A 26245-nucleotide genomic window follows, 5' to 3' on the forward strand; every position below is an offset into this window, starting at 1 on the left:
TCATGGCTAAATTCTTTTTTGAGTTCCAAGTAATGCTACGATGCCGTGCGCTACTTTTCCCAAAAATACTGGAGGCTAAGGCTATTTTTGAAACTAGTAAAGGAAAAATGAAAGACAAATGAAAGGGAAAAAAAAGAGATAGAAATAAAATCCTATTGTTGGAAATTATGAAAAATGAGAGAAAAAAATAATTTTGAGAAAGTATAAAGAAATTAATGAGGATCAATAGAGGACTTTCCACTTTGGAAAGGACGTTTTGGCTAAGGTGTTTATTTTTTCTCAAAAATTTCGTCGGTTTCTTCTCACTTTTTTTGTTGGTTTACATCGAGCCTATTGTAAGTGAGATAGTTGATGTCTATCTGCAACGTATGAACTAACGCGATTGACCACGTCTCCGAAAGGGAATTTCTTTACATTTAGATATAATTTTTCTATTATTTTTTTTGTTGGTTTGAATAATCCATATTAAGATTTGGCACATTAAGAAGATTCATATTTGTGTTATATTTTAGAGAAAATAACACATATATACCTTATATTTTAATAAAATGTCTTAGTTTAATTTTTTATTTTCAAAAACGTCGAATTTATACTATCTTGTTTAACTAAAATGATGAAATTATACCCTGAAATGGATAACATGGTCACAAATCTCATTTTCATTAATATTAACTCTTATATGAGAGAAAAACCGAATCAAATCCAAACCAGTACCATAACTTTCAAAATCCCAATTTTGTAATAAAGATAGCCTTAAATTGAAATTAAATAATAAAATTTATATCTCCCAAGAGATAACTTCACTCCGTGTTCGAATTGTAACTTTGAATCCTGGATTCTTTGTTCGAATTTGTGATTTTGATGATTATTAACTGTCGATTTTTACCCGTTTTTCTCTTTTTGTGTTCTTCACGATTAAAAGACTGTTGTTTATTTTTTAGTTTTTAAATAAATTATATATATGACGCGAATGAATAAAGATAATTGGTGTTTACATATAAATATTATAGTCAACGTCAATGAAAAGTCGATAAAAATTCAACAAAAAGTATATTCGTGGTATTGTTGTCTATTTCAATACATAATTTCGTCATTTTAGTTAAACATATGATATGAACTCGATATTTTTGAAAATTAAATATTAAAATCGACATTTCCCAAGAGTCCGAGCGTATCTTCAGAACGACGTAGGCCACGAAAAGTGGGCTCGTAGTTTCTACACGGAGAAGAGGTACTCAATAATGACATCAAACAATGCCGAGTCGTTGAATGCTATGAATGCCAAACCGAGAGAGTTCCCTATTGCCAAGCTATTTGATTTTCTCCAAGAGAGAATGAGTAAATGATTTTACGAACGTAGAGAAAAAGCGTTGGGAATGTTGACGATCATTTGCGTTGACGCGAATAAAAAACTTGAAAAATACCACGTTAAATCTACTAGAATGGGGGTACGTGATAAACATTCAATTTTAAATTTTTTTACAATATGTTGTTTAATATGTCCAGTTTTTTGTGACAACATTGCATGTACTAAACAGGATTTCGTGACTACCCGAAAACTTGTTATCGAAGAATTTCCCAGAAATTATTATAACCCGTAAACAAAATGGTAGTGTGTGTGGAACAGGTGCATCCATCATCGGTGTACGAGTTTGAAGTCGTTGATAGAGATGGGCAAAAGTGAGCTGTAAATTTGAGAGAGAAGACATGTAGTTTCCGTATCTTTCAAAAAACACAAGGTATATATGTGTCATTTTCCCTATATTATTTTATCACCATTTATTGGTTGATTTCTCGTGTCTTTTTTTTTTTTTTTTTTTTTTTTTTTGTATATAAATCCATCTTAAGAGTCGTAAATATTTGCGTTAGGCCCCGTCACGAGGAAAAGGCCTACTAAAAAATTTAAACCCAAGTAATATAGTACTAAAAAGTAAAATAGAAAAGTTGATAAACGTGAACACAGTTCTACAATGCTTCACCCGCATGTAAAAGCTCAAAACTTAGTAAAATTGTAATGCACTTGTAAAAGGCTAAAAGCCCCTCTTTTCTCATTTTAAAAACTTTTTTTCAAGAACACTTCTAAATTTTATTCTTTAAAATTCTCAATCTCTAAAGTTTTAAATAAACTCCACTTTTCCACACTTTTTCCTTTGACCTTTTTCTTTTTTAGTAGACATTTTCTTTTTTCATGACTATCGAAACGGCATGGTAAATGAGATCTAAATCCTTGGTTTATTTGGGAAATTGTCACCGATTTATTGGGAGCTTTTATTAAGTAATGAAAGCACCAGGGGTCCAGGGGTAAGAGTGCGATGAGAACAAAATATATGGGCAGAGTTTGTAAAGAGAAATTTCATTTTCTAGACCTCGAAGTTATGAAAATATCTCAGTTAGACTCACTAGTTCATAAATATCTAAAATTAGACTTTTTTTACCAATTTCGGACAAAAATACCCTTTCAAGGTAATATAACCATCTTCACTTCATTCTATACTTCTTTTCATCTCTCATCCTCTCTCATTTCCTCTCGTTTCATCATTTTTGAGTATCCACTTCAATCAATCCCGTCGAAATGGGTTAGTATGCTCATTCATTCATCTTTTATAGTTATGTTGATATAGTTTGTGTAGAAAAAAAGAAGTTAGTAGATTTAGGTCAAATATCCGGGAATTTAACGTTATTTCCGATGAAATCCGATAATTAAGGATGAAATTTAAGTACGATTTCCGATGAAATTTAAGCTAAAATTCGGACAGGATCCGACCGGATCTGGCAAGATCCGACCGGATCTGGCAAGATCCGACCAGATCTGGCATGGTCAGGATCCGACCGGATCTGGCAAACTGCCAGAATCCGACCGGATCTGGCAGGATCCGACCGGATCTGGCCGGATCCGACCGGATCTGGCCGGATCCGACCGGATCTGGCCGGATCCGATAGTGTATGTAGAAAAAATAAAAAAAAAACTTTGTTTTTTTTTATTTAATGTATTTTATGTTATATTTGTTGCAGTTTTGTTGATGGTTAACGGCACATGGGAGAGAAATGGACACTTATACGTGTTCAAAAATGCAAGAACATTTCCGCTTGAAGTTTCGAAAGAGACGACATACACGGGGTTAGTCGACAAGGTGTACAATAGAGTCGATATAGACAGATCAAAGTATGACTTAAAGTTAGAAGTTCCATATGAAGCGGGTAATATGCCGATTGAGCCTGCTTTGTTGAAGGACGATATTGATGTTAAGTATTACACGAAGTGCAAAAGTCGTAGAAAATATGCACTTTGTGTAACTTTGATATCGAAAGAAATCACAGCGTTCAGTGCAAACAAAGTAGATAAAGGAAAAAATGTTATCAATGAAGAGTTGCCTCGTGTTGAACTCAACAAGAGACGAAAGAATTTGATAATCACCGATCGAGATGATGAAGTATACGTGCATGATAGAGATAATTATCACAACAACGAGGAAGAAGATGATGAAGAACAAAATAACAAAGTTGACGAAGATAAAAGTGACAAGGGAGAAGATGGACTCAACAGTGACAAAGAAACAGAATTCGAAGAGTTTGTAAATCATGAAGAATATAAAGATTTTGTTAAACATTTTGCAGTACCATCAGGACACGGTGAACAATCAAAACAAGGTGAACCGTCACGTGACCCTCGTAAAGATGTTTCACAAACGGATTTCGTGCGTTATTCATGGGAAGCCCCTGACTTCACAGCGGCTGATGTTGTCAAAGAAGAACGTAATGAAGGTCCAACTCTATTGTCACATTCTTCCACAGGTAATAAAAACAATGATATCTACTTATATATGGAAAATGTTATGTTATATATTTTATAACCATTGATTACATGCAATAGGTAGCACAGAAGATATATACCTTGGGAAAGAGTTTGAGTCAAAGAAACAGATGAAGCAACAGATTCATGTTTTTGCTCTAAAAAATAATTTTGAGTTTAGAGTGAAATCGTCTTCGAAAAAGAGATGGTATGTCATATGCAAAAATGAGATGTGCACTTGGAAGCTGAGGGGTGTTGTGCAGTGGTCTGACATGTGGCAGATAACGTCGTATGAGAGTAGACATTATTGCGCGCGTGTGGTTCGAACAGAAGGTCATAGAGGAGCTGCACCTTGGGTTATTGGGCACGTCTTCAAAGATAAGTACAACATTAGCTCTATGGCTGAATATTCAGCGCATAACGTAAGAGAGGAAGTCAAGACAAGATGGGGTGTTGGCATATCGTACTTGAAAGCGTGGAGAACAAGGGAGAAAGCAATTTCTTACGTAAGGGGTACGCCAGAAGAATCTTATCAGAAGTTACCATCTTGGTTATACATGTTGGAGCAGAAGAATCCAGGGACTCTTACGGCGTTTGTGAAAGATGGCGATAGATTCAAATACGCGTTCTTTTCTATTGGGGCGTGTCATAGAGGGTTCAAGTCTTGTCGACCCGTCATATCATTAGACGGTGCATTTTTGAAGATAAAATACGGTGGACAGTTGCTATGCGCAATTGCGATGGATGCTAATTCTCAGTTGTATCCACTTGCATTCGGGGTAGTAGATAGCGAGTGTCACGCTTCGTGGATTTGGTTTTTGATAAAGTTGAGAGAAGCTATCGGTGAAGACGTTGAAGAGTCGGTGTTCATATCCGATCGACATGTTAGCATCATACATGGCGTCGAAGTGGTGTTTCCCGGTATCCCTCATGGAGCATGCTTCCATCATCTCAAACTAAATGTCCAACACAAATTCAAGACTGATCATTGTGGAATTGAACTGTATGATGCCGCTTATGCCTTCAATAAGCGGGCTTTCGAAGCTCATTTTCAGCAGTTGAGGAGAAAAGATGTCGAGATGGCTAAGTATCTCGAGGAAGTCGGTTTTGATCGGTGGGCAAGAGCATTTTTTCCTGGAAAACGGTAAGACTAAAACTTTTCCCTTTATCATTACAAGTGTTTTAACCAGAACGTCGCTAATATGTAACTGTTTCTATAGGTATGATATAATGACAAGCAATAATGCAGAAAGCTTCAACAATAAGACGAGGAATGCTAGAACGTTTCCCATCACCACTTTGCTTGAGTTCATTAGATTCACACTTCAAACATGGTTTTTTAATCGAGAAGAAATTGCTAGAAAATGTGATACAAGACTGTCCCCGAAGTTTCAAGATAATCTCGAACATCTGAACGGCAAAGCACAATACGTGAATACCTACGGACTCGGGATGTTTGAATGTAATGTTAGATACGAGAGAGGTGACTTTGATGTGCATTTGATGAATAACACATGCACTTGTGGACTACCACAACTACTTGGAATCCCGTGCGAGCATGCCATCGCATCCGCACAACACAGGAGTGTGGACATTTATTCGTTGTGCAGTCCTTTCTATTCGAAAGAGATATGGATTGAGATGTACAAGGAGTCTATATATCCTGTTCGGAATGAAGAACAGTGGAACGTTCCGGATGACATAAAAAACATGAAGGTGTTGGCACCAGTTGAAAAGAAACAAGCCGGTCGGCCGAAGAAAAGTAAACAAGGAAGGCGAAGAGTCAATCGATACCCATCTCAAGGAGAAAAAGTTGTTATCCATCGGAAATGTGGTAAATGTGGTGGTATGGGACATAATAGGAAGACATGCACATCGAGAGAGTGAAAACTTGTTTATTTTCATTAAGTTGATCATTATCTTTTTTTTTAAACTTATTTTGTTGAACAAATTGACGTTTAAGTTTGAGTTGAACATGTTTGTGGTTATGTTTATGTTTATGTTTATATTTTTATTTATTACTTTAAAATAATTAAATATAAATTTAATGACATGAGATCGTTTGTACTTAGAGCCCTCAAGACGGTTGCCTGAGATCTTACCAACTGACTCTGAGATTTTCGAAGTTCATTATAAGATTTTAGAAGTTGATTCTGAGTCTCGATCATATTATTCCACATATCCTCCGTCAAAGACCACATAGGGAGATGATCGGGACGAGCCGGATGATCGGGATGACCGGGACGATCGGGACGAGCGGGATGATCGGGACGACTGAGAGGTGCGCGAAGTGTGGGCTGAAATGATTGAAACTAATAACTACTTCACATGATTGAAACTAATAACTACTCTAAAACTAGTAATTACTAAATAAAATTTACCTGACGAGGTTCTCGCGGTGTATCTGAAACATGATCATCATCATCGTCTTCATCACTCCACAAGTTCTCCTCTTCGTCCTTTTCCGCTTCTCTGAGTCCGTCGGCTTCTTTCGCGATTTATTGTACTAAATCAATCTCTTCCTCGATATTACGTGGCTCAACCACGTTTTCGCCTTCAGTCGGATAGAGCGATTGACTGAGTTGCGTTTCTAGTTGCTGCTCAACCACGTTTTCGCCTTCAGTCGGATAGAGCGATTGACTGAGTTGCGTTTCTAGTTGCTGAAAGAACTCGCGCTCACCGGTCCTTGGTCTCAACATCTGAAGAACACCGAGCTACAAGAGGAAAAAAAAATATAAATACTTAACATCTAGATAAGTGTATAAATTATGTATAAAAGATATAAATTATAAATTACCGTTTTTTTAAGGAAAACCTTCTCGACGTCCTTGCGTGTCACCACTCGAACGCTTGACCACGAAAGCATCCTCGGTACTCGAACACCGATATTATTCCCGAACTGTTGACCAATCTCCGGAATAGCCTCGAACGCCCAATATTGCACGGCGTGCAAATTCCCCAGTAAGGAATACTTTGCCTCCTTCTGAAGAATGTTCTCGTTGACGGATTTGTCCTTTTGTTTTAGACAGTAGCGTTTCATGTCCACAGAGAGGGCAGAGAACGTCTCTGTCCACGTGATGTTCCCCCACGGCAGAGAATAGAAGAATGGCAAGTCCTCAACCATGTAGAGATACTTGTCGTTAATGACTCGGTTGTGTTCTACTCCGAGGAGATACCCAATGACAAACACGCACAATCCGAGCTTATACGCGTCCTCCGGATCTTGACATGTCTTGAACGCGTTCGTCAAGACTTCGAACTTGGCGTTTCGCACGCCGTTTAAGTGATCGGTCACGAGCCTATTACTTCTTCGCTCGTTCTGCTCCTCCGCCGTCGGACCGTCTTCCATACTGAATCCGGTGATCAACGCGTATTCGAGTTTACCGAATCTCACGCGTTTATTTCCGATACCGAAGTGAATCTCACCCCTTTTCGTGGACTCCACCTTTCGAAGAAGCAGAGAGTGTAAGAGTACTGAAGAGAAATTTAACGTCGTCGCCTCGAAGAATTGAGCGAACGGAGTCTCTGCTATCCTTTGAAGTAGATCCAGAGCTGTGAATTTTTCTTTCACAAGCTTCAACATTCCCGAACCACTATACGTGATTCGACCCGGAAAATTACTCTCACATAGCAACGTCAAATTCTCCTAAAACACGAGTTATAACAAGTTTAATCACTAATAAATTATAAATATCATTCAAAACACAACTAAAATTAAATATCATTCAAAACACAACTAAAAACACAATTACATATCATTCAAAACACAACTACAAACACAACTAAATATCATTCAAAACAATCCAACAATAAACACAACTAAAATCTGAAAAAAATAAAAAATTATAACAAGTTTAATCACATAGCAACCACGTTACATTCTCCTAAACCACGAGTTATAACAAGTTTAATCACTAATAAATTTTAAAACAAAACAAATATCATTCAAAACACAACTAAAATTAAATATCATTCAAAACACAACTAAAAACACAATTACATATCATTCAAATTTAAACCCATCTCTCGTTAGAAAAAAAAAACAAAAAAAATTCACTTTGAAGCCGACGGGATTCAATGTCATTGGAGACAGTCGGATCCCGTCGGATCCCATCGGAATCGGTCGGATTCCGACCGATTCCGATGGGATCCGACGGGATCCGACAAAATTTAAAAAAAAAAAAAATAACTTTGAAGTCGGAGACGGTCGGATCCCGTCGGATCCCATCGGATTCAGTCGGAATCCGACCGATTCCGATGGGATCCGACGGGATCCATCAGGATTTAAAAAAAAAAAAAAATCCAAACATTTCCAGATTTTAAAAAATAAAAAATTCACTATGAAACCACTCTAATCTTATTTCTTATCTATGCTACACTAAGAAACCATGAAAAACCATTAAAAAAACCATTAAAAAACATACCTTTTTTGTCATTTTGAGGTAGCTATGGAGGTTGATGGAGGTCGGGGTCGGCGTCGGAGTTGGTGGTGGGCGTCGGAGGTGTCGAGGTCGGCGTCGGATTTGATGAGGATGGCGTCGGATTTGGTGATTTTCGCGTCGGAATTGGTGGAGATGGAGAAAAGTTGTTTTTGTGTTGAGAGAAAGTGAGAGAAAGTGAGAAAGTGAGAATGAAGAAGATGATGTTACGAGGTTTATTTTGAATTGAGGGTATTTTTGTCCAAAATTGGTATAAAAGTCCAATTTTGGATATTTTTTAATTAACGGGTCTAATTGAGATATTTTCATAACTTTTAGGTCTAGAAAATGAAATTTCTCTTTGTAAAACCGCTATATAAACGTGAAACAACGTCCACGTGGCGCTTTAGTGTCCTCTAACTTCTTTCTCTTCTTCTACGCCTATTTACTAGTTCTCTCAGTCGCTGCTCTAATGGAATCTCGTGAAAATGGAGAATTCTCTGGCGACTGGCTTGAAGGTTCTGTTCACGGCGTTAGGGCTTGCGATGGCCGTCGCTTTAGCCTACACTCTCGCCGTTGACGGCAGTCCCTTTCAAAGAGAGTATCTCCAACCGTACGTTGAAACCGTATTCATCACGAAACGCTGTCTTCCATCGGGAAATGCGATTGGAGTTCTTTTTTGCTCCGTTTGAATCTCAATTCCGTTTATTTCTTTCTTTTTTTTCCTTTCAGGTGGTTGGTTAGGTCGTTGTTTGATTTCTACGTCAACGTCGCGATATTGGCGGTACGATTATACACTCATTGAGATTGAGTTTGTTTTCTTTGTTGTGCGATTATGGTCTAGATGTAAGTGCTATAAATCACCATGGATTAAGGTATTGATATTTGAGATTTAGAGATAGATCATAGAAGTTTTGTATATAAATACGAATGGTACCAGAATTTGTCTAAAAAGCTTATACTAACAACTAAAATTTAATGATTGTGTTTCTTAAAAGAAAAAAGAAAAAAAAAGCAATTTATACTCAAGATTGAATCAGGGTAAAATTTAAACTACTCATGAATTGCACAAATTGAATTGAGTTGGTGTCAAACAACGCGATTTTTATATCCCGGCTGATTATAAACATACAAAGAAATATAGCATGAGTGTGTAAACATAAAAAGAATGTTAACTGGAAGCTTACTTTTTAGTGTAAACTTGTTCTGTGAAAGAATATTTTGTGCATTTAAATATTTTCTCTATTTATTCCAGGCTTGGATTATTTACAAGGAATCCAACTGGATTAGTGCAACAGTTTGGATAATCTTACTAGCATGTGTAGGCAGGTATTCAATATTTCGCACCCTTTTCTTGTCCCAACTGTTTTCTAGTTACACTCTTACTCTTACAAGCGATATATCCATGTTAAAGAGACAGTTGAGACTGTTCTCTTAAGCGAGGTCTGCTTGAATACCAACACAATTTTATTTTGGTTTTTTATGCTAAAAGATTTATCCATTGTGTTTATTTTCAACATGATCACCCAGTTAGCTAGGTTGAATTGCAGATGGATATAGTATATTGATTTTAATGCCTAAACTACTTGAATCTTGAACCCACGGGTATTAAGAGATCGTAGTTAAATATATAGCAGGAGAATTATTTGGTTCATCATTTTACTGTCCTGTTCTGTCTAACTCGGGTAAGAAAGATCTTTTGATTTTGTAAGGTTTCTATGTTTGTTGCCTTTATTTCTTTTAATCACAATTACTGGAGTTGAAAAGTGATCAATGTTTAAACTCAGATCTGAAATTGTAATGTTACTGTTAGGACCTTAAGGATAGTACGGTAATTAGAAATTAGTGGTTAGTAAAATCATTTACTTAATATATATAAAAGAAGAAGAAAAGAGAGAGTTAGGCAAATATTGAGCGAAAGATTGCGATGTTTCCATTTGGAGATAACAAGCCTCTCGAAAGCTTTTAACTATCATTATAATTTCTATTTTCAACTAGTAGAGTACACAGGTTCTTATCAGCTACACTATTGTATAGTTTTTTGCGATTTCTAATTCGTAATTCTTATTTTCGTTTCCCTTGTTCTATTCTAGCATTGCAACATGCGTGTACATTGTTATACAATTATTCAAGTTGTCGAAGCAAGAGATCGAACAGGATCCAATTTATCATGTTCTGTTGCGGCATCCAAACAAGTAAGTCAGAAGAAAATTTCAGGGACGTCAGTTATGTGATAAAAAAAACAAAAACAAAAAACCTTAAGAAACACTATATTTTTAATATGCGTTGACCAACGTTGATGAAAACGAGTCCTATTTTACTCCATAGGAACAATGGTGAACAAACGACGAAGCACGTCCCTGTTATTGCGGGTAGAGTCATCTTCAGTGTTTTGGGGTGTTTGGTGCTCGGAGTTTTTATTTACACTGCGGCCACTCATTGGTCTGGTTATCTCCAAGGCTTTACCACCCCGTAAGTCGTCTCTAGAAATCATTAGACCTATGCAAAGCGCTTATCTTATTTGGAGATCTTTATTTTTAGTGTTCTTTTGTATTTGTGGTGATTATGTAATGAACTGATGATCTGTATGTGTATATATGTACTCACAGGTGGGCACCGGCAACTCTGGTTGACTTCACTGTCAATTTCAGTGCCATAGCAGTATGTCTTACTTCCACGTTATATGACTTTTCCATTGGCCTCTTTTCTATCGGCAAATAGTATAAAGTTGTGATGTTTATGCAATATTTACAGCTATTTTGCTGGCACTGATTGTAGTTAACATTTACGATTTGGATGTGTGTGTGTCCAGGTTTGGGTTGCTTACAAAGAATCATGTCTAGTCAGAGCCGTGCTTTGGATAATATCCATGTTCTTACTCGGCGGGTAATATTCTACTGTAATTTGGTATTAGTCTTCATTGTTCCATTAACAATTATTTTCTTTCATATTTTTTTTTAGTTATTGGTTTGAATAAATTGTATATGGTATCCTTTCTTCTTCGCAGCTTTATGATATGTATCTACGTCGTTACACAGCTCTCTCGGCTGTCGTCTAGAGATCCTCTGTATCTTATTTTGTTCAGAAACGGTGTCAGGCGAGTATGAAGCTTTCTTTTGATCATTTAAGAATGGATAGTCAGAGAAAGAGAAAGAAGGCATTTAGCTTTAAAACTGGGTGGTTTACTTGATTATTTATTTGCTATTTCAGGGAAGAAGGAAAGTACCAAAGAGCAACTTTCTGAAGTGATTGATAATCATTATCATCAATTCTTGTTTATATCCTAATTATTAAATTATGAGACATTTTTTTATCAGAACTATTGCTAGTCTTTCGATGCTTCTCAGTAGGGAATCACTTGTAATTTAAGTTATTGTGTCAATTTCCTTTTAGTGACGTTGCTTGGACGGTTAATTAAGATAAAGAAAGGAATATAGGTTTTACGTGGCTTCTGAAAAATTACATTGAATATTACGTGCATCGTTAATATTATTAACACATTAAAACTAGGAATATTGTAATACTATTCTTAGTGAATTTGAAAAGTAATTCATACAACACAGTTTTGAAAGACCGGTCAATTTATTCTCTCTACATCTTCCCTTGGCATCTGTGATTACAGATGACATGATCAGACAATTAGCGTGTTAGATAATTGCAGGGATAATTGAAACATACGAGTCAAACACAAACGGAAGATAGCTTCCTGCACAAGAAACAAATGGAAATAGGAGCCAAGAACAAATAAACTAGATAATCAATAAGGACGGGGATTTTATCCTTGGAGAACATTTTATCTTTGGTTCATATCTAATGGGGATCATAATTAAAGTTAGGGCGTGATAGACCCTACTTCCGATCCACTAACAATTCACCGACTCTAGTGAAGAATCCGGTCACCGATTACAGGAGGCTTCTGAATAATCTTCACAGCAAAAATTATTTCACTCTCTTGCTCAAGATCTCTCTCTAGCTCACCCTTTCTCTCAGTTCAATGATTTACTGCTTGGACGAAAATGATAATTAGTTAAAATGACTCAAAGGTCCTTAGATACAAGACAAGCAGACTCAAGCCTAACGGTTTTAACTGCTTTTCTCTAAGTCTTCAAGTCTTCTGCCAAATGATAAGACACCGATGGTTGGTCCGCACGAAGGAAACATCTATTGAGTGAGGATCATATTGTGAATATTGACGATGGTTGGAATCCGGAAGAAAAAAAGAGCTTAGGTTTAGTCTCTTAGGGAAATTTCTCCCAAGGATAGGTCTGTAAGTCGTCACTTTTTCAATCACATCTTCTCCTTTAGAATCTTAAGTACAAATTGGATGTCAGTCAAGCAGCGGCGGCAGATGAATTCTCATTCATTTTCACTACAAATCTGATAACTTGAGGGTTCTTACAGATGAACCATGACATTTCGACAAAGCTACATTGTTCTCAAAAGATTCAATGGCCATAGACAACGAAGATGGAAAGTTTATATTTGCTAGCCTCGGGTTCCAAATCAGTGTTCGCTATGAACTACTCAACGCTTGGAAGTCTTTGGGGAATCATGTTGTCTCGTGCTCGAGAGGATATTGAGAGGACGAACGCGAGCAAAAAGTACCGGGGAAGCTTTTGGAGATGGTTAACATGGAGGTTCTACATCTTATAGAATCACCCGAGGCCCTCAAAGACAAGGTCGCCGAGGCTTGAGGAGGTCCTTTGCAACATTGCCTTGGCATATTTTTTTGGGTGAAACGGCTATATAACCAAATAGAACTTAAGCTTTTGCAAAATAGCCATAGTTTGTCAACTATAAGCAAACTAGTCAAAGTAAGATTAATCTAAGTTAGATTAAATTTAATCCCAACGAACTATAAAGAAATAATGTAAGGTTTATGATGGCTGGATTAAAATTAATCGAGGCATGATTAAATTTAATGACAATCTGGAAATCGAGGATCTGAAGCAGAACCGAAACATCTTCTTCGGCGACGCGATTCTTGCGTCCTCGACGCTCGTGATGTTCCCGATCGCTCCGACGGCGGCGGCGAAACCGGATCGCTACGGGAGAAGACTCGACGGTCTTAGGGCGCCTTCTTCGAAGACGATTCTCCGAGCAACGTCGTCACCGGAGGCCGCGATGACGGAGACAGCGAGGGCGGCGAGATCGCGGAGGGAGTGATGGTCGAGGAGGACGAAGCCGATTCCGCCGATGAGGACGAAGTCGATTCCCCCGGCGACGAGAGTGAAGCCGATTCCGTCGATGAGGACGAAGCCAATTCAATCATCTGGTTAAAGTTTTTGAGAGATTGCTATTTTACCAAACAAATGAAACTATGGCTATTTCGCAAAAGCAATAGTTTGGGATTGACTAATTCATACAATTTTTCCTATTTTTTTCTGGCCAATTGTAGTGGATTATTTTTGGTTATTTGATTGATTTACTTATTCATTTTATTTTTTAGTTGATGAAAGAAGATTCGCTTAGGAACTTTGATATTTCAAGTTTTCGTTGAGGAATTTTTATCCAACAAATTTTTATTGTTTCGGGGAATTGCTTGATCATCATCGTGCATGAAAAAAAATCTATTATATTTTTTTGTTAGATGAGATGAGACTTAATATTATATATACATGAGATACTGTATATAATACTATATATTCGGGGGTGAATCTTTTCATCTCCAACCTATTTCCTTGCTCGTCAAATATATTTAGGATAATTTTGGGGTTCTTAAGATTGGCCCTGGGCTTTATATTCGACGGTGTCCAAAATAAAATAATCCAAAAGAATTGAACGAGAATCTAAAAAAATTTGGTCAACTCTTTTGCGATGACCGAGAATAATACATTACCTTTTAGTTTCCCATTTTTATTTTAATGAATGTCACGTAGGAATAGAGGATTTGGCAAGTAAATTATTTTGTTTATTCTTATTAAATAAATAAATAAATAAATAAACAAAAATAAAATCCGACTCGTTAAACACAAAACTATATATAAATCCTTCACTTCTTCTTATTTCTCTTTAGAGAAGAGAAAAAAAAGTCTCACTTTTTTTTCTCTTTTCTTCAATGAAATAGCCTATATTACAGTCGGCTAGTTTATGTGTATATATCTTTGGGTAGAGTATGGCTACGGAGCGTCGCGAGGTAGTGTCTCTGTACGTCGGAGATTTGGAAGAAACTGTGAAGGAAGAAGATCTTTTAGAGATTTTCAACACAGTGACTTCCGTGTTTTCCGTTAGGGTTTGCAGAGACCAACTTCTTAACCACTCTCTCGGTTATGCTTACGTCAACTTCACCAGCCGTCAAGATGGTATGATTTCTTTTCCTTCTTTTTCTTTCAAGGTTTGATCCTCGAATTATTGTGTTTAGTGAATTAATAATGGATCGTTTGTGTGTGTTTTCACGTTACGTTATGGCTTGAGTTTGGTTAACCTAATACTAAATCTGCATGGTACTCGTTTATTATAAATATTCATCCACGACTTTGGTATTTGAATCCTAATAATTCGGTACTTGATTTGCGTACCATTCCCCCAAATTTAATATCAACCTTTGCATACTGATTAATGTAGATATATTGTTGAAGTTTCTCGTATATATGTGTAGCTGAGAGAGCAAAGGAGTTGCTGAACTTCAAGCCCATGAAAGGGAAGCCGATGAGAATCATGTACTCTCGCCACAACTCGAGCTTACAGAAGAACGATCGCGCCAACGTTTTCGTGAAGAATCTGGACCGTTCGATCGACGACGAGACCCTCCACGGCACCTTCTCGGGGTTTGGGAACGTGCTCTCGTGCAAGGTGGCGCGTGATTCGAGTGGCCAATCGCGGGGCTTCGGGTTTGTCCAGTTCGAGCAGGATCGCGAGGCCGACGAGGCAATCAAGCAACTCGACGGAATGTGCATCAACGACAAGCAAGTCTACGTCGGCCTCTTTCTGCGCCGACAAGACCGCCTCGGATCGGCAAAGTTCACTAACGTCTACGTCAAGAACCTCTCTGACGAGGACTCGGACGAGGACTTGAAGGAGATTTTCGGGTCGTTTGGGGAGATCACGAGCGCGGTCGTGGTGAGGGACGAGAAAGGGGAGTCTAAGGGATTCGGGTTCGTCAACTTCGGGAGCCTAGAGTCGGCTGCCGCGGCCGTGGAAGGGATGAACGGTGTCGAGAGGGACGGGACGGTCCTTTTCGTGGGGCCCGCTCAGAAGAGGGCCAACAGGGAGGCCGAGCTGAAGAGGAAGTTCGAGGAAGAGAAGAAGAGCCGCTACGAGAAGCTTAAAGGAGCGAATCTATACGTAAAGAACGTCGACGACTGCGTCGACGGTGATGAGAAGCTCAAGAAGATATTCTCCTCGTTCGGGACCATAACTTCGTGCAAGCTCGCCACCGATGATCGGGGAAAGAGCAGGGGATTCGGCTTTGTCGCCTTCGCTACCCCGGAGGAAGCTTCAAGAGCAGTAAGTTACTTTTTTTTTCTTTTTTTTTACTATGGTCTAGTTAAAAGTAATAATAATTCTGTTTGCCTTTCTTTCAGATGAAGGAGCTGAACAGGAAGATCATCGGTCGAAAGCCTCTTTACGTGGCCGTTGCGCAACGCAAGGAAGAGCGAAAGGCTCTAATGGAGGTACAATAATTTTTTTTTTTTTTTCATAATCACCCGATTATAATCCACGAGGTCATGGCATTGGCATTATACCCCACCCCAGTAGAGTCCCAATTGCAGTACAATCAATATTATTATAGATTTAGTAAAACACAATAATCATCATTGTGTGTTTGTGTTTCGACTGTCTCAGGCCCAGCGGGCCCAGCGCGCTGCTCAACCGCCGCTAATTCCGAGCTTCCTTCCGGGACCCACTCCAAGGGCGGGCCCACCACTACAGCCCATGTTCTTCACACAAGGAGCCGGGCCCGCCATGCCCGGGTTCGGGTTTCAACGCCCAGTGATGATGCCTCGGCCGTTCCCTCAGCAATGGCAGCAGCCACGTGGCAGTCGGTTCTTGCCTATGATTATGACCACCCGTCCGATGATCAGAGGCCCGGCCGGACCCCAGAGGTCCCTCTCTTCTGCATTGGCCTCGGCCGACCCGGAATCTCGAAGAACGGTATGTGTTGAATGAATGAACTCGCGGGAAATAATAATGGTTTGGTTTGGTTTAGTTTCGTTTTGTTCTGATATCTGGTTATGGTGTAGATGCTGGGAGAGAGGCTGTATCCGATGGTTGAGAGGATTGATGGGACGAACGCGAGCAAAGTGACGGGAATGCTTCTGGAGATGGACCACACAGAGGTTCTGCATCTAATTGAATCGCCTCAGGCTCTCAGAGACAAGGTCGCCGAGGCCGTCCAAGTCCTTCGCAACTCTGCGCTCCCCAAATCCCTCGATGAATGAACCGGCTGTTTTCGTGCTCGGTTCATTACAGGGGCTGGATTGTGTTTTTGGTTATGTTGGGGTTATTTTATTTGTTGATTCATTTTAGGTTTCAGTTGGTGAAGGGAGATTTGTTTCTGAACTTTTGAAGTTTTTGAGTTTTTGTTAAGGGATTTTTATTGAATGAATTTTGATTGTTTTTGAGGATTTGCTTGCTTATCATCGTGCTTGAAGGAATCTATTGAATTTATTTATTTTTGTGGAGATGAGAATAGACTTAAGACTATATAGGCATGAAAATGATCTTATTCCTAGCACAGGCTGAAAATAGAGAGCTAAGTTTATCAGAGAAAATCTGGGTGAATCTCTTCATCTCCAACCTTTTCCTCATTCGTCAAACTTTTCCAGTCGTCTCCGGCGATGCCATCGCAATCCTCCCGAGTCACGTATTGGCTCCATTTTGAATCCTCTTTAAAGCTTCCCTTGCCTTCCTCTTCGCTGCGATTCATTGGCTCGTTCTCTGCAAAATCAGAGCCATGAATCACTAGGAACCATGTCAGTAATAATACTCGAATCGATTCAAATCTCTCATTCATTACCTCCTCTGCACAAAAGAGCTCGTTTAGAATCATTGCTTCTCTTGTATCCTGATCTCATCTTAACCGGCAACTCCGTCACAATCTCCGGCCCAACATCGAAATCGCCTCCTGAGAGAGAGAGAGAGATAATCAGAAATTCCTTGGATCTGCTCCACAAAACCCTAACTGTGAACTCACCGGGCTCGGGGACTGCTTGGTGGTCGAGATCTAGAAACTCGGTCCAGTCCGGGCGAGGCCTCTTGTTGTTGTGGTGTTGGAGAGGAAGAGGAAGAGGATCGGCCGTCGGAGGAGAGCGGCCGCGAGACATGTTGGAGGACTGGACGAATGGTCGGAGGTCCTTCGCCATTGGAGCTTCGGCGAAGACCTTCCGAATCGACTGTTTCTGGTTGCACACAACGCATACCCATTTGTTGCTCTTGCTGTTCTTCTTCCTCTGCTTCACCTAATTCCCACCAAACACTACATTCAAACTCCATATATATGTGTGTATATATAGAGAGATAGAGAGACAGAGGAAAGGATAGATGTGCCTGCATGGTGGAGCATTGGCAGCACTGGATGGCCATGAAGAAGATGCTCGACATTTTCTTCTTCTTTCTGGCTCCGCCCCTTTTCAAACAGCGCTTGTTGTGTTTGATAATTTTGATTTTGGCGCCAAATATTCTGGAAATTTTGGGAGTCTGTGGTCGGGCCTGGGCTTTTTTTTTTTTTTTTTTTTGACGGCGTCCAAAAGAAAAGAATCCCAACAGAAAACAGAATTGAACGAGAACGAATAATATTTTTTTTTTTTTTTTTTGCGTTGAGTATATATTATATTCATATCATATTTTATTTTATTTTATTTTCGTTTTAAAAAGGAGTATCGTGTATATGGATATATTTGTCAATATTAAGTGACGGAGCCAGAAAAGCCCATGAGGGGGGCTAATTTGAAAGAAAAAAAATCAGGAGGAGCTTGATTGTAAAAAATTTATAAAAATTGGGCCAAAAGTATAAATTTTCAAGAGAAAAAATGTAATTTTTTTTAAAATAGGCAAAAAGTGCAAAAAAATAGGCAAAAAGTGCAAAAAAAAAAAAATTGAGGAGGGGCTTAAGCCCCTGCTGGGCCTATACTGGCTCCGTCACTGGTCATATTCAATTCACTCACGACTACAAAATATATTGGGATTATTCATAAACTATGACCTTCACAATAGTTTTGGACCAAAATCCAATATCTCTAATTTAATCCAAAAACATTACTTGCTTTTTTACACAATTACGTTTTTATCCTTTTATTTCTTTCAATTTTTTCTCATTGATTCTCTATTTCTCTTTTCTCTCGCTCCACCATTTTTTCCCTCTTCTACTCAGCCATCTTTGAAAACAACAAATGATTCACTTCACAAGCGTTGACGCGAAATCAAAAGAGGAAGAACACCGCCAAGAGGATTGAGCTCTCTCCGTCGAAGCTCATCGATGTCTCGAAATTGGAATCAAAGCTCGCAACTTTTGAAATCAGGATCGAAGCTCACCACGCCGCGGGAGAAAACGCATCACCATGTTCGTTTCGAAGCTCGCCGCACCGTTGTACAACGATTTCTGTTCTTATTAGGGTTTTGATTTAGAGTTGGTCTCGTGAGATTTATGTATATTTATTTGTTTATTTATCTGAAATGGCTTTGATTTGTTGAATTCTTGTGGTCTTTGAAGTTAAAAAACAATGAAAGAACGATTTTTGGAAGCATGGAAAATCTGAAAAAAAATTCTGAAAAATTCTGGGAATCGTTGAAGATTTATTGACATTGTTGCATTTTTATTGACATTAATGTCAATAAATCTTCAACGGTTCTGAGAAAATTCTTTGAAGATTTATTGACATCAATGTCAATAAAAATGAAATTTTATTGACATCAATGTCAAGAAATCTTCACAGTTTTTTATTTTTATTTTTTGTTATGATTTTAAATGTTTATAAAGGAATTTTAAACGTTTAAAATATGAAATTAACATCCCGATTACACTCTTTTTATACAGTAATGGGTGATATTTTAGTGTGTCAAGCATAGTGGTACATGGGTTAAACCATGTGTACATGGGTTAAACCATGTGTACATGGGTTAAACCATGTGTATTAAAAGAACATGCTCATGTAAACATTGGAACTTATTTGTAATCTTTATTGGCAATGCCGAAAATGGTGTCTCATATTTGACCACAACGGAATGAGTGGACGGTAAGAGCCCTATCTCAGCATACACGGCGTCCATGAGATGGTTGTACTCAAAACCATCCGAAAGCACAAGTACAAACGATGCACCCTCCTTGTATACACATGGTTTAACCCATGTACCACTATGTTTGACATACACTAAAATATCACCCATTACTGCATAAAAAGAGTGTAATCGGGATGTTAATTTCATATTTTAAACGTTTAAAATTCATTTATAAACATTTAAAATCATAACAAAAAAAAACTGTGAAGATTTATTGACATTGATGTCAATAAAATTGTATTTTTATTGACATTGATATCAATAAATCTTCAAAGAATTTTCCCAGAACCGTTGAAGATTTATTGACATTAATGTCAATAAAAATGCAACAATGTCAATAAATCTTCAACGATTCCCAGAAATTTTCAGAATTTTTTTCAGATTTTCCATGCTTCCAAGAATCGTTCTTTCATTGTTTTTTAACTTCAAAGACCACATGAATTCAACAAATCAAAGCCATTTCAGATAAATAAACATATAAATATACATAAATCTCACGAGACCATGCAACTCTAAATAAAAAACCTAATAAGAACAGAAATCGTTGTACAACGGCGCGGCGAGCTTCGAAACGAACATGGTGATGCGTTTTCTCCCGCGGCGTGGTGAGCTTCGATCCTGATTTCAAAAGTTGCGAGCTTTGATTCCGATTTCGAGACATCGATGGGCTTCGACGGAGAGAGCTCAATCCTCTTGGCGGTGTTCTTCCTCTTTTGATTTCGCGTCAACGCTTGTGAAGTGAATCATCTGTTGTTTTCAAAGATGGCTGAGTAGAAGAGGGAAAAAATGGTGGAGCGAGAGAAAGGAGTAATAGAGAATCAATGAGAAAAAATTGAAATAAATAAAAGGATAAAAACGTAATTGTGTAAAAAAGCAAGTCATGTTTTTGGATTAAATTAGAGATATTGGATTTTGGTCCAAAACTATTGTGAATGTCATAGTTTATGAATAATCCCAAATATATTCACTAGTTATAAAATATAATGCTTACTAAACAGAGCCGGCCCGAACTAGCACACAAATTGAAATTAATGAACTAACTTGTGGGCAATTTAATTTCCCGCCGGTGGCAAGCGATGAATATCCTCAGCCACATATTCTAAGGAAATCGAAGCCGTTGTCACCGTCTTATGATCACTTCCAACCAAGTTATAACTTATATGGCGCTGTTAATGTGTCTTAAACAAAATAGATTTTTTTTTGTAGTAGTTGATGATTATATTTACCCAAGTTTCGTCTTATTGTTATCATCGTGGGACTTTAATTTTGAAAGTAAACCGTTTACTAGAAACAAAATCGTTTACCGGAAGGGAAACCAAAAGGTATTCAGACAACAAAAAAGAAATCGGTATCGACATGAACCACTTACCGTAAAAAAAACGATAAAAAATGTGAAAAACCGAAATATATTCAAACAAATATATTGCAAAAATAAACATATTTTTCATAGTTCATACACATAAAATAGTTCATAGAACGAATACATGATATCAATCAGGCCCGGCCCAACCTTAAGGGTTGTAAAGCATGCGCTTTAGGCCCACTCACGAAAAAAGGCCCACAAAAATTTAAGCGGTAAAATTTTATAAAAAAGAAAAAGAAAATAAGACTTTAACCTAAAGACTCACAATGCCATACCCGAATAACTTCCTGTATTAGAGGATATTAAAAAAAAGGCCCGTGTAAAACACTCTGATTAAAGCCCATTTCCTATATAGTTGTGTGTTTTTTTTATTTAACTAAATATTGCTGTGTCATTCCATAGACAATGTATTGTACAAATATTTTTTTTTTCTTAAGGAAAACAAGGCTTATTATTTCATTTACACTGGATGTAAAAAAAAAAAAAAAAAAAAAAAAAAAAAAAAAACGCTTACAGCACAAATAAGAATAATTCTCAGGATATATTTTAATATTTATTAACATATTTATGTGGTTTATTTTTATATTTAAATTAATTTTCTCTGTTTGTATTTTTTTTAATGCTAACATATTGTCAGTATTTTTTTAGTTCAAATATAAATATAGAATAATTATGTCTAGTAAAAAATATCAATTAAGATTAAAAGAATATGATTTTTTTTCCATTTAACCTAACAAAATGCTCTTGTATTTTTCAATTTTTTTTATCATTCATAAATGTTTTATTTTAAATTTCGCTTTAGGCCTCGATTTGTGTTAAGTCGGCCCTATATCAATTCATCATCAAAGCATCATATTCATCTCAAGAACATCATTAATTATCATAAAACATCATAAGCATCATATTCATCTCAAGAACATCATTAATCATCATAAAAACATCATAAACATCATATTCATCTCAAGAACATCTATTCAAGAACAACATAATCATCATCAAATCACCATCTACAGCATAAAAAAACTCATATTCGGATTAAAAATCAACATTTTAATTCAGATTAAACCTAAAAATACATAGAAAAGCATACAAAACAATCAATAAACTCATATTCATTGCTCAAACCCTTGAAATCATGAATTAAAGTAAAAAAAAAAAAAAAAAAAAAAAAAAACCCCAAAATCGGAGAAACTCTGAAACTAACCTGCCGAAATACAAGGAAAGTTGATAAATAAAAAATACTGCGACGAACGAAAACCACCGAAAACCATTGAAAAGCACCGGAAAATTGGAACGAAAACGGTTACTAGTGAACCGTTGCCGCTCCTCTTCGGTAAAGCAGTTTTCGGCCGATTTCCGATCGGTTTCCTCGAAAAGTCAAATCTTGTATTTACCCGAATTAGTGTGCTAAGGGAATTTTTTTATTTTTTTTTGTCATTTTCATGCTCTTTTTTATGATTTCATTTTCATCACAGACACATTATACAAGTCACCGCAACACCACACGTCTTTGGTATCTTCTGTCTCCCACTTTTTCTCATTTCCCATCCAACCAGAGTAAATGTAAAATAGCCTCTCCCGCGCCAACAAATCAAACTCCCTCACACACACAAAAAAAAAAAAAAAAAAAAAAAAAAAAGGCGAACACTTATTCTCCATGGATTCGCACATCGAGAGAGTCCTTTGGACCTCAGACCAAATCTCCGCTCGCGTCTCCGAGCTCGCCAACCAAATCTCCGCCGACATCGCTTCCCAGTCATCCACCGTGGCCTTCGTCGGCGTCGCCACCGGCGCTTTCCTCTTCATCGCCGACCTCGTCCGCCGCATCGACCTCCCGATCTCCGTCGACTTCGTCCGCGCCGAGTCCTACGGCTCCGCCACCGAGTCCGATGGCCGGCCGATCATCTCCTCCGATTTGAAGCTCGACGTCGCCGGAAAGCACGTCATCTTGGTACGATTACGCTTTCTGAAAGTCTGTTTCGTTGATTTTGGAGTTGGAGGAGTGAAGATGAATTGTTTGGGGGCACTTTGGTAATTTTCAGGTGGAGGACATAGTGGATACGGGAAGCACGTTGGCGAGGCTGATAGAGCACGTGGAAGCGAAAGGAGCTTCGTCGGTGTCGGTGTGCGCTTTTCTTGACAAGCCTAGTCGGAGAAAGGTTAGCTTTGACATGGTCGGAACTGGCAAGTTCTACTCTGGCTTTCAGGTACATTTCCTTAAGCATTATTATTACTGTTAGATCGAAAAATGGTTTACAACACTACTATATTCTATTTCTTCTTTAAAAAGAAAAAAAGTCATTGTCTAATTGATTTCCAATGCATTGTTCTATTTGTTTGTCATTTAGTAACAATAGTAGATCCACTGTTTAGGATAATGTATGATGTTAATAATTATGAAATGGCGAATGAAAATTTTGTTTTAGTAATGCTATGTTCTTCCAATGCTAAGTAGAATATAGACTGTGCACTGAAATTAGAATATGGCATTTCACAAGTGACATACAAAGTAGAACATACTCCATTCAAACAGTGACTCTTTTCCTTCAAAAATAGTAAAACTAAATAAAGAATGACTTCTTTTCAGAACTATAGTAACATTTACGAATAGCTTCCGGTTATTTGACAGTGCACACAAGAGATGTTGTAGAATAAAATGGATGATGTCTTTAGCTGAAGCTAGGAGTAAAGTCATTGTTTGCCATACTTTGTAATGTTTTCAATGTTCGACATTTAAACGGTTTTGTAAGGCGGGTCCCAAATGCTAGTCGAATTAAAGGTCAAAACTGATTCTAAGCCTGTGAAAAAGAGAGCCCACCACATTGTTTGTCAAATTTTCAATGGAATAGACATGTCAAAATTGGTTTCATCAGTATAGTGCAATGGCACATGAATGTTTGGGAAGTGCAATGGCACATGAATGTTTGGGAAGTGCAATGGCAAGCTGTTGCTTTGAATTTTAGTAAAAATTAAGATGACCATGCATACAACTCAACTAGGCTGAAAAAGAAACTCAAGGGTTTGAACACAATTCCATGGTTTTAATTATAGTTATTGTCACTTGTTGATTGATGGGATTTGAATTGTTGTGCAGTGTCCGGATCATTTTGTGGTGGGATATGGAATGGACTTTGCAGAACTATATAGGAACTTGCCTTATATTGGTGTTTTGAAACCCCAATACTATCAATGATTTCGAATTTCTCGGCTTCACCCACACCAAGATCGACTTCGATTTTTTTATTCTCCCTCTTATTAGGAGATTACTAGATCTCGTAGTTTGCTTTTGTCAAGTTTTCATTAGTTGCTGCACCCAAATTGGTGATCAAGCATCCTCTTTAATTTTAGTTTTAAGTTTTAATTATGCTGATGAAAAAAGTTACTTACAAGTTACAATAATTGTCACGGTGAAGATCGACTCTGCTTAGTAGAACACCCCGAACACAACTTCAATCTAGGCATGATTGTCCTTACACCAAACGAATCTACAAAGAGAGAAAACAAATGAAAATGACGCGAGAGTGTTGATGTATCTGACAATTGCTGACAATTGTTGTCCATGTATCTGTTTGTGAGATTTAATGCAATAATCGCTCTCCTCGTGTGTGAGCGGGTATCCTAATATATGTGGTCATGTATTATTTTGACTACTCTTTATATAACAGCCATCTTTTATTAATTTTCTCGGTTTTGTTTGATGGTTTTCGACCCTTACCGTATGGACATGGTTAATTTGTATGCTCTTAGTTAGCCCTCGAGCTCGATGTCCGGACTCTTTTGAGAGAGGTATCCGAGCTGAAGCTAATTGATCAGGTCGGTTTGTTGACCCTTGTAATAATGTTTATGAAAGTGTGGATGAGAATAAGTTTATACAAGATTAAGATATTCTCAATAGTTTTACAAATATGAATGATTACTATTTTCTATAACAGAAAAATTGAATAGAACAAATTACTTTCGGTTTTTTGAAACGAAAAAAAGATAAAATTGAAAGCAATTCAGTTAGAAACACAGTTATATCACACAAATTACTTAAAAACTACATTACTACAATTCATCATGGGCAGACAGACGGTACTTAATGGTACCCGTGACTACTGTCCGCGTGGTGTTCTACCGTTGGCTACCGCTAAACCGTAAAAGTGGTAACAGAAAAATGGCTTTCGTGTGTCAGTCGGTGCAGAAAATGGGGCAGAAAGTGACAGATAGCCGTTTGCTACCGTTGGTAGTTGAACGTTGCTTTTGTTTTATTTTTATTTTTTGACTTTCAATCTGAGCCGTCCAATATGTGACCGTTTTGATAATCAATTGCTGAAAGATATGACCGATTTTTACCGTTTGAGCTCGGAAATAACAAAAAAATTTACACTTTCATCCTCCAACACTATAAATACAACCCATTTAAATCCAATTTTCACAACATTATCCATCAATTCTCTCTACAATTATCTCTACGATTCTCTACAACCAATCTCTCTATATAATTTATATGCTTAAATTGTTTTATATAGTTTATAATATATAGTTTTGATTTTAAAATAAATTATATACTTAAGTATTTATTACAATTTATATTATATAGTTTTGGTTTTCCAAAAATATATACTTGAAGTTTTTATTACAATTTATAGTATATAGTTTTGATTTATACAAAATTTATTTACTTAAATTTTTTATTACATTTATATTATATAGTTTTGATTTAAAAAAATGTCTGGCGAGTCATCATCTTACTGAAGCTCTCGTCGAGGTTCTCGTCAAAGTTCTAGTCACACGCACCATCAAGACATGAGAAGAGGCTCAAAATCAAGAAGTTGAGCGACCAAATCCCTCCTCTCGAGCCATTCAATATCCACAAAATTAGTCAAATCTTTCTCAATATCCCAATTTTGAGGACACCAAAATCCCTCCCGTCCCCCCCCTCCAACATATTTATATCAAGAACCAACATTCAATTTCGCTTAAGAAGAGATGACCCAATTAAACCAATTTGCCCTGATCTTCCCTTATGTTCCACAACGACCACGATATACTTTACAACAACTACCACCACCACCACCACCACCACCACCATAACATCCCTATAGCTCACAACAGCCACTCCGATCTCCGTAAATGGCATATCAAGAAGGACTTCGTAAATTTCAACGAGAGTCACCTCCTCCACCACTCCCAACACAAAATCCACAAGACAATCTCGAAGAAAATCCACAAGACATTCCCGAAGAAACTCCACTAGACAATCTCGAAGAAAATCCACAAGAAAATCCCCAACCTCCACAACAAAGGAAAAAAAATCTCGTTCCGAAATGTGGAAATATTTCACCGAGATCAACGATGACGAAGGAAAATAGAGTCAATGCAACAAATGTGGGTAGATCATCAACGCTAACAATATGGGTCAAGGGACTTATGGATTGCACCACTACTACAAGATGTGCGTCCAGGCCGAATATT

General features: G+C 37.5%; 6 protein-coding genes across 7 annotated transcripts; 4 read left to right on the top strand and 2 right to left on the bottom strand.

Moving 5' to 3' along the window:
- Positions 1-4062: 4062 nt before the first annotated feature.
- Positions 4063-6096, top strand: LOC149391292 (uncharacterized). Its single transcript, XM_089619973.1, has 3 exons — positions 4063-4550; positions 5011-5506; positions 5935-6096. Exons 1-3 carry the CDS (start codon positions 4063-4065, stop codon positions 6094-6096), a joined length of 1146 nt encoding a protein of 381 aa, XP_089476099.1.
- A 582-nt stretch (positions 6097-6678) lies between these two features.
- On the bottom strand, positions 6679-8278 carry LOC149391293 (uncharacterized). Its single transcript, XM_089619975.1, has 3 exons — positions 8215-8278; positions 6967-7436; positions 6679-6856 (listed from the first exon to the last, which is right to left on the bottom strand). Exons 1-3 carry the CDS (start codon positions 8224-8226, stop codon positions 6679-6681), a joined length of 660 nt encoding a protein of 219 aa, XP_089476101.1. The 5' UTR covers positions 8227-8278.
- Positions 8279-8662: 384 nt separating this feature from the next.
- LOC149391294 (uncharacterized) lies at positions 8663-11679 on the top strand. 2 transcript variants are annotated; one of them, XM_089621390.1, is made up of 9 exons: positions 8663-8821; positions 8941-8992; positions 9464-9537; positions 10302-10403; positions 10537-10680; positions 10818-10869; positions 11021-11094; positions 11216-11309; positions 11419-11679. In XM_089621390.1, exons 1-9 carry the CDS (start codon positions 8697-8699, stop codon positions 11455-11457), a joined length of 756 nt encoding a protein of 251 aa, XP_089477516.1. In that variant the 5' UTR covers positions 8663-8696; the 3' UTR covers positions 11458-11679. The 2 variants fall into 2 exon arrangements, with proteins under 2 accessions (XP_089477516.1, XP_089477517.1); XM_089621391.1 differs by having other exon boundaries at positions 11216-11305.
- Positions 11680-14323: 2644 nt separating this feature from the next.
- On the top strand, positions 14324-16589 carry PAB5 (poly(A)-binding protein 5). The gene is made up of 5 exons (XM_089619976.1): positions 14324-14510; positions 14807-15654; positions 15732-15821; positions 15994-16302; positions 16392-16589. The coding sequence occupies exons 1-5, from the start codon at positions 14324-14326 to the stop codon at positions 16587-16589; spliced, it is 1632 nt and encodes a 543-aa protein (XP_089476102.1).
- A 61-nt stretch (positions 16590-16650) lies between these two features.
- On the bottom strand, positions 16651-17817 carry LOC149391296 (uncharacterized). The gene is made up of 4 exons (XM_089620967.1): positions 17698-17817; positions 17345-17609; positions 17168-17275; positions 16651-17088 (listed from the first exon to the last, which is right to left on the bottom strand). The coding sequence occupies exons 1-4, from the start codon at positions 17749-17751 to the stop codon at positions 16913-16915; spliced, it is 603 nt and encodes a 200-aa protein (XP_089477093.1). The 5' UTR covers positions 17752-17817; the 3' UTR covers positions 16651-16912.
- Positions 17818-22285: 4468 nt separating this feature from the next.
- Positions 22286-24567, top strand: HGPT (Hypoxanthine-guanine phosphoribosyltransferase). Its single transcript, XM_089619537.1, has 3 exons — positions 22286-22739; positions 22831-22995; positions 23883-24567. Exons 1-3 carry the CDS (start codon positions 22446-22448, stop codon positions 23979-23981), a joined length of 558 nt encoding a protein of 185 aa, XP_089475663.1. The 5' UTR covers positions 22286-22445; the 3' UTR covers positions 23982-24567.
- Positions 24568-26245: the final 1678 nt, after the last annotated feature.

Source organism: Urtica dioica, chromosome 7, assembly GCF_054948205.1.
Source record: "Urtica dioica subsp. dioica isolate 48M chromosome 7, U.dioica_male_clone48M_v1_H2, whole genome shotgun sequence".
NCBI lineage: Eukaryota > Viridiplantae > Streptophyta > Magnoliopsida > Rosales > Urticaceae > Urtica > Urtica dioica.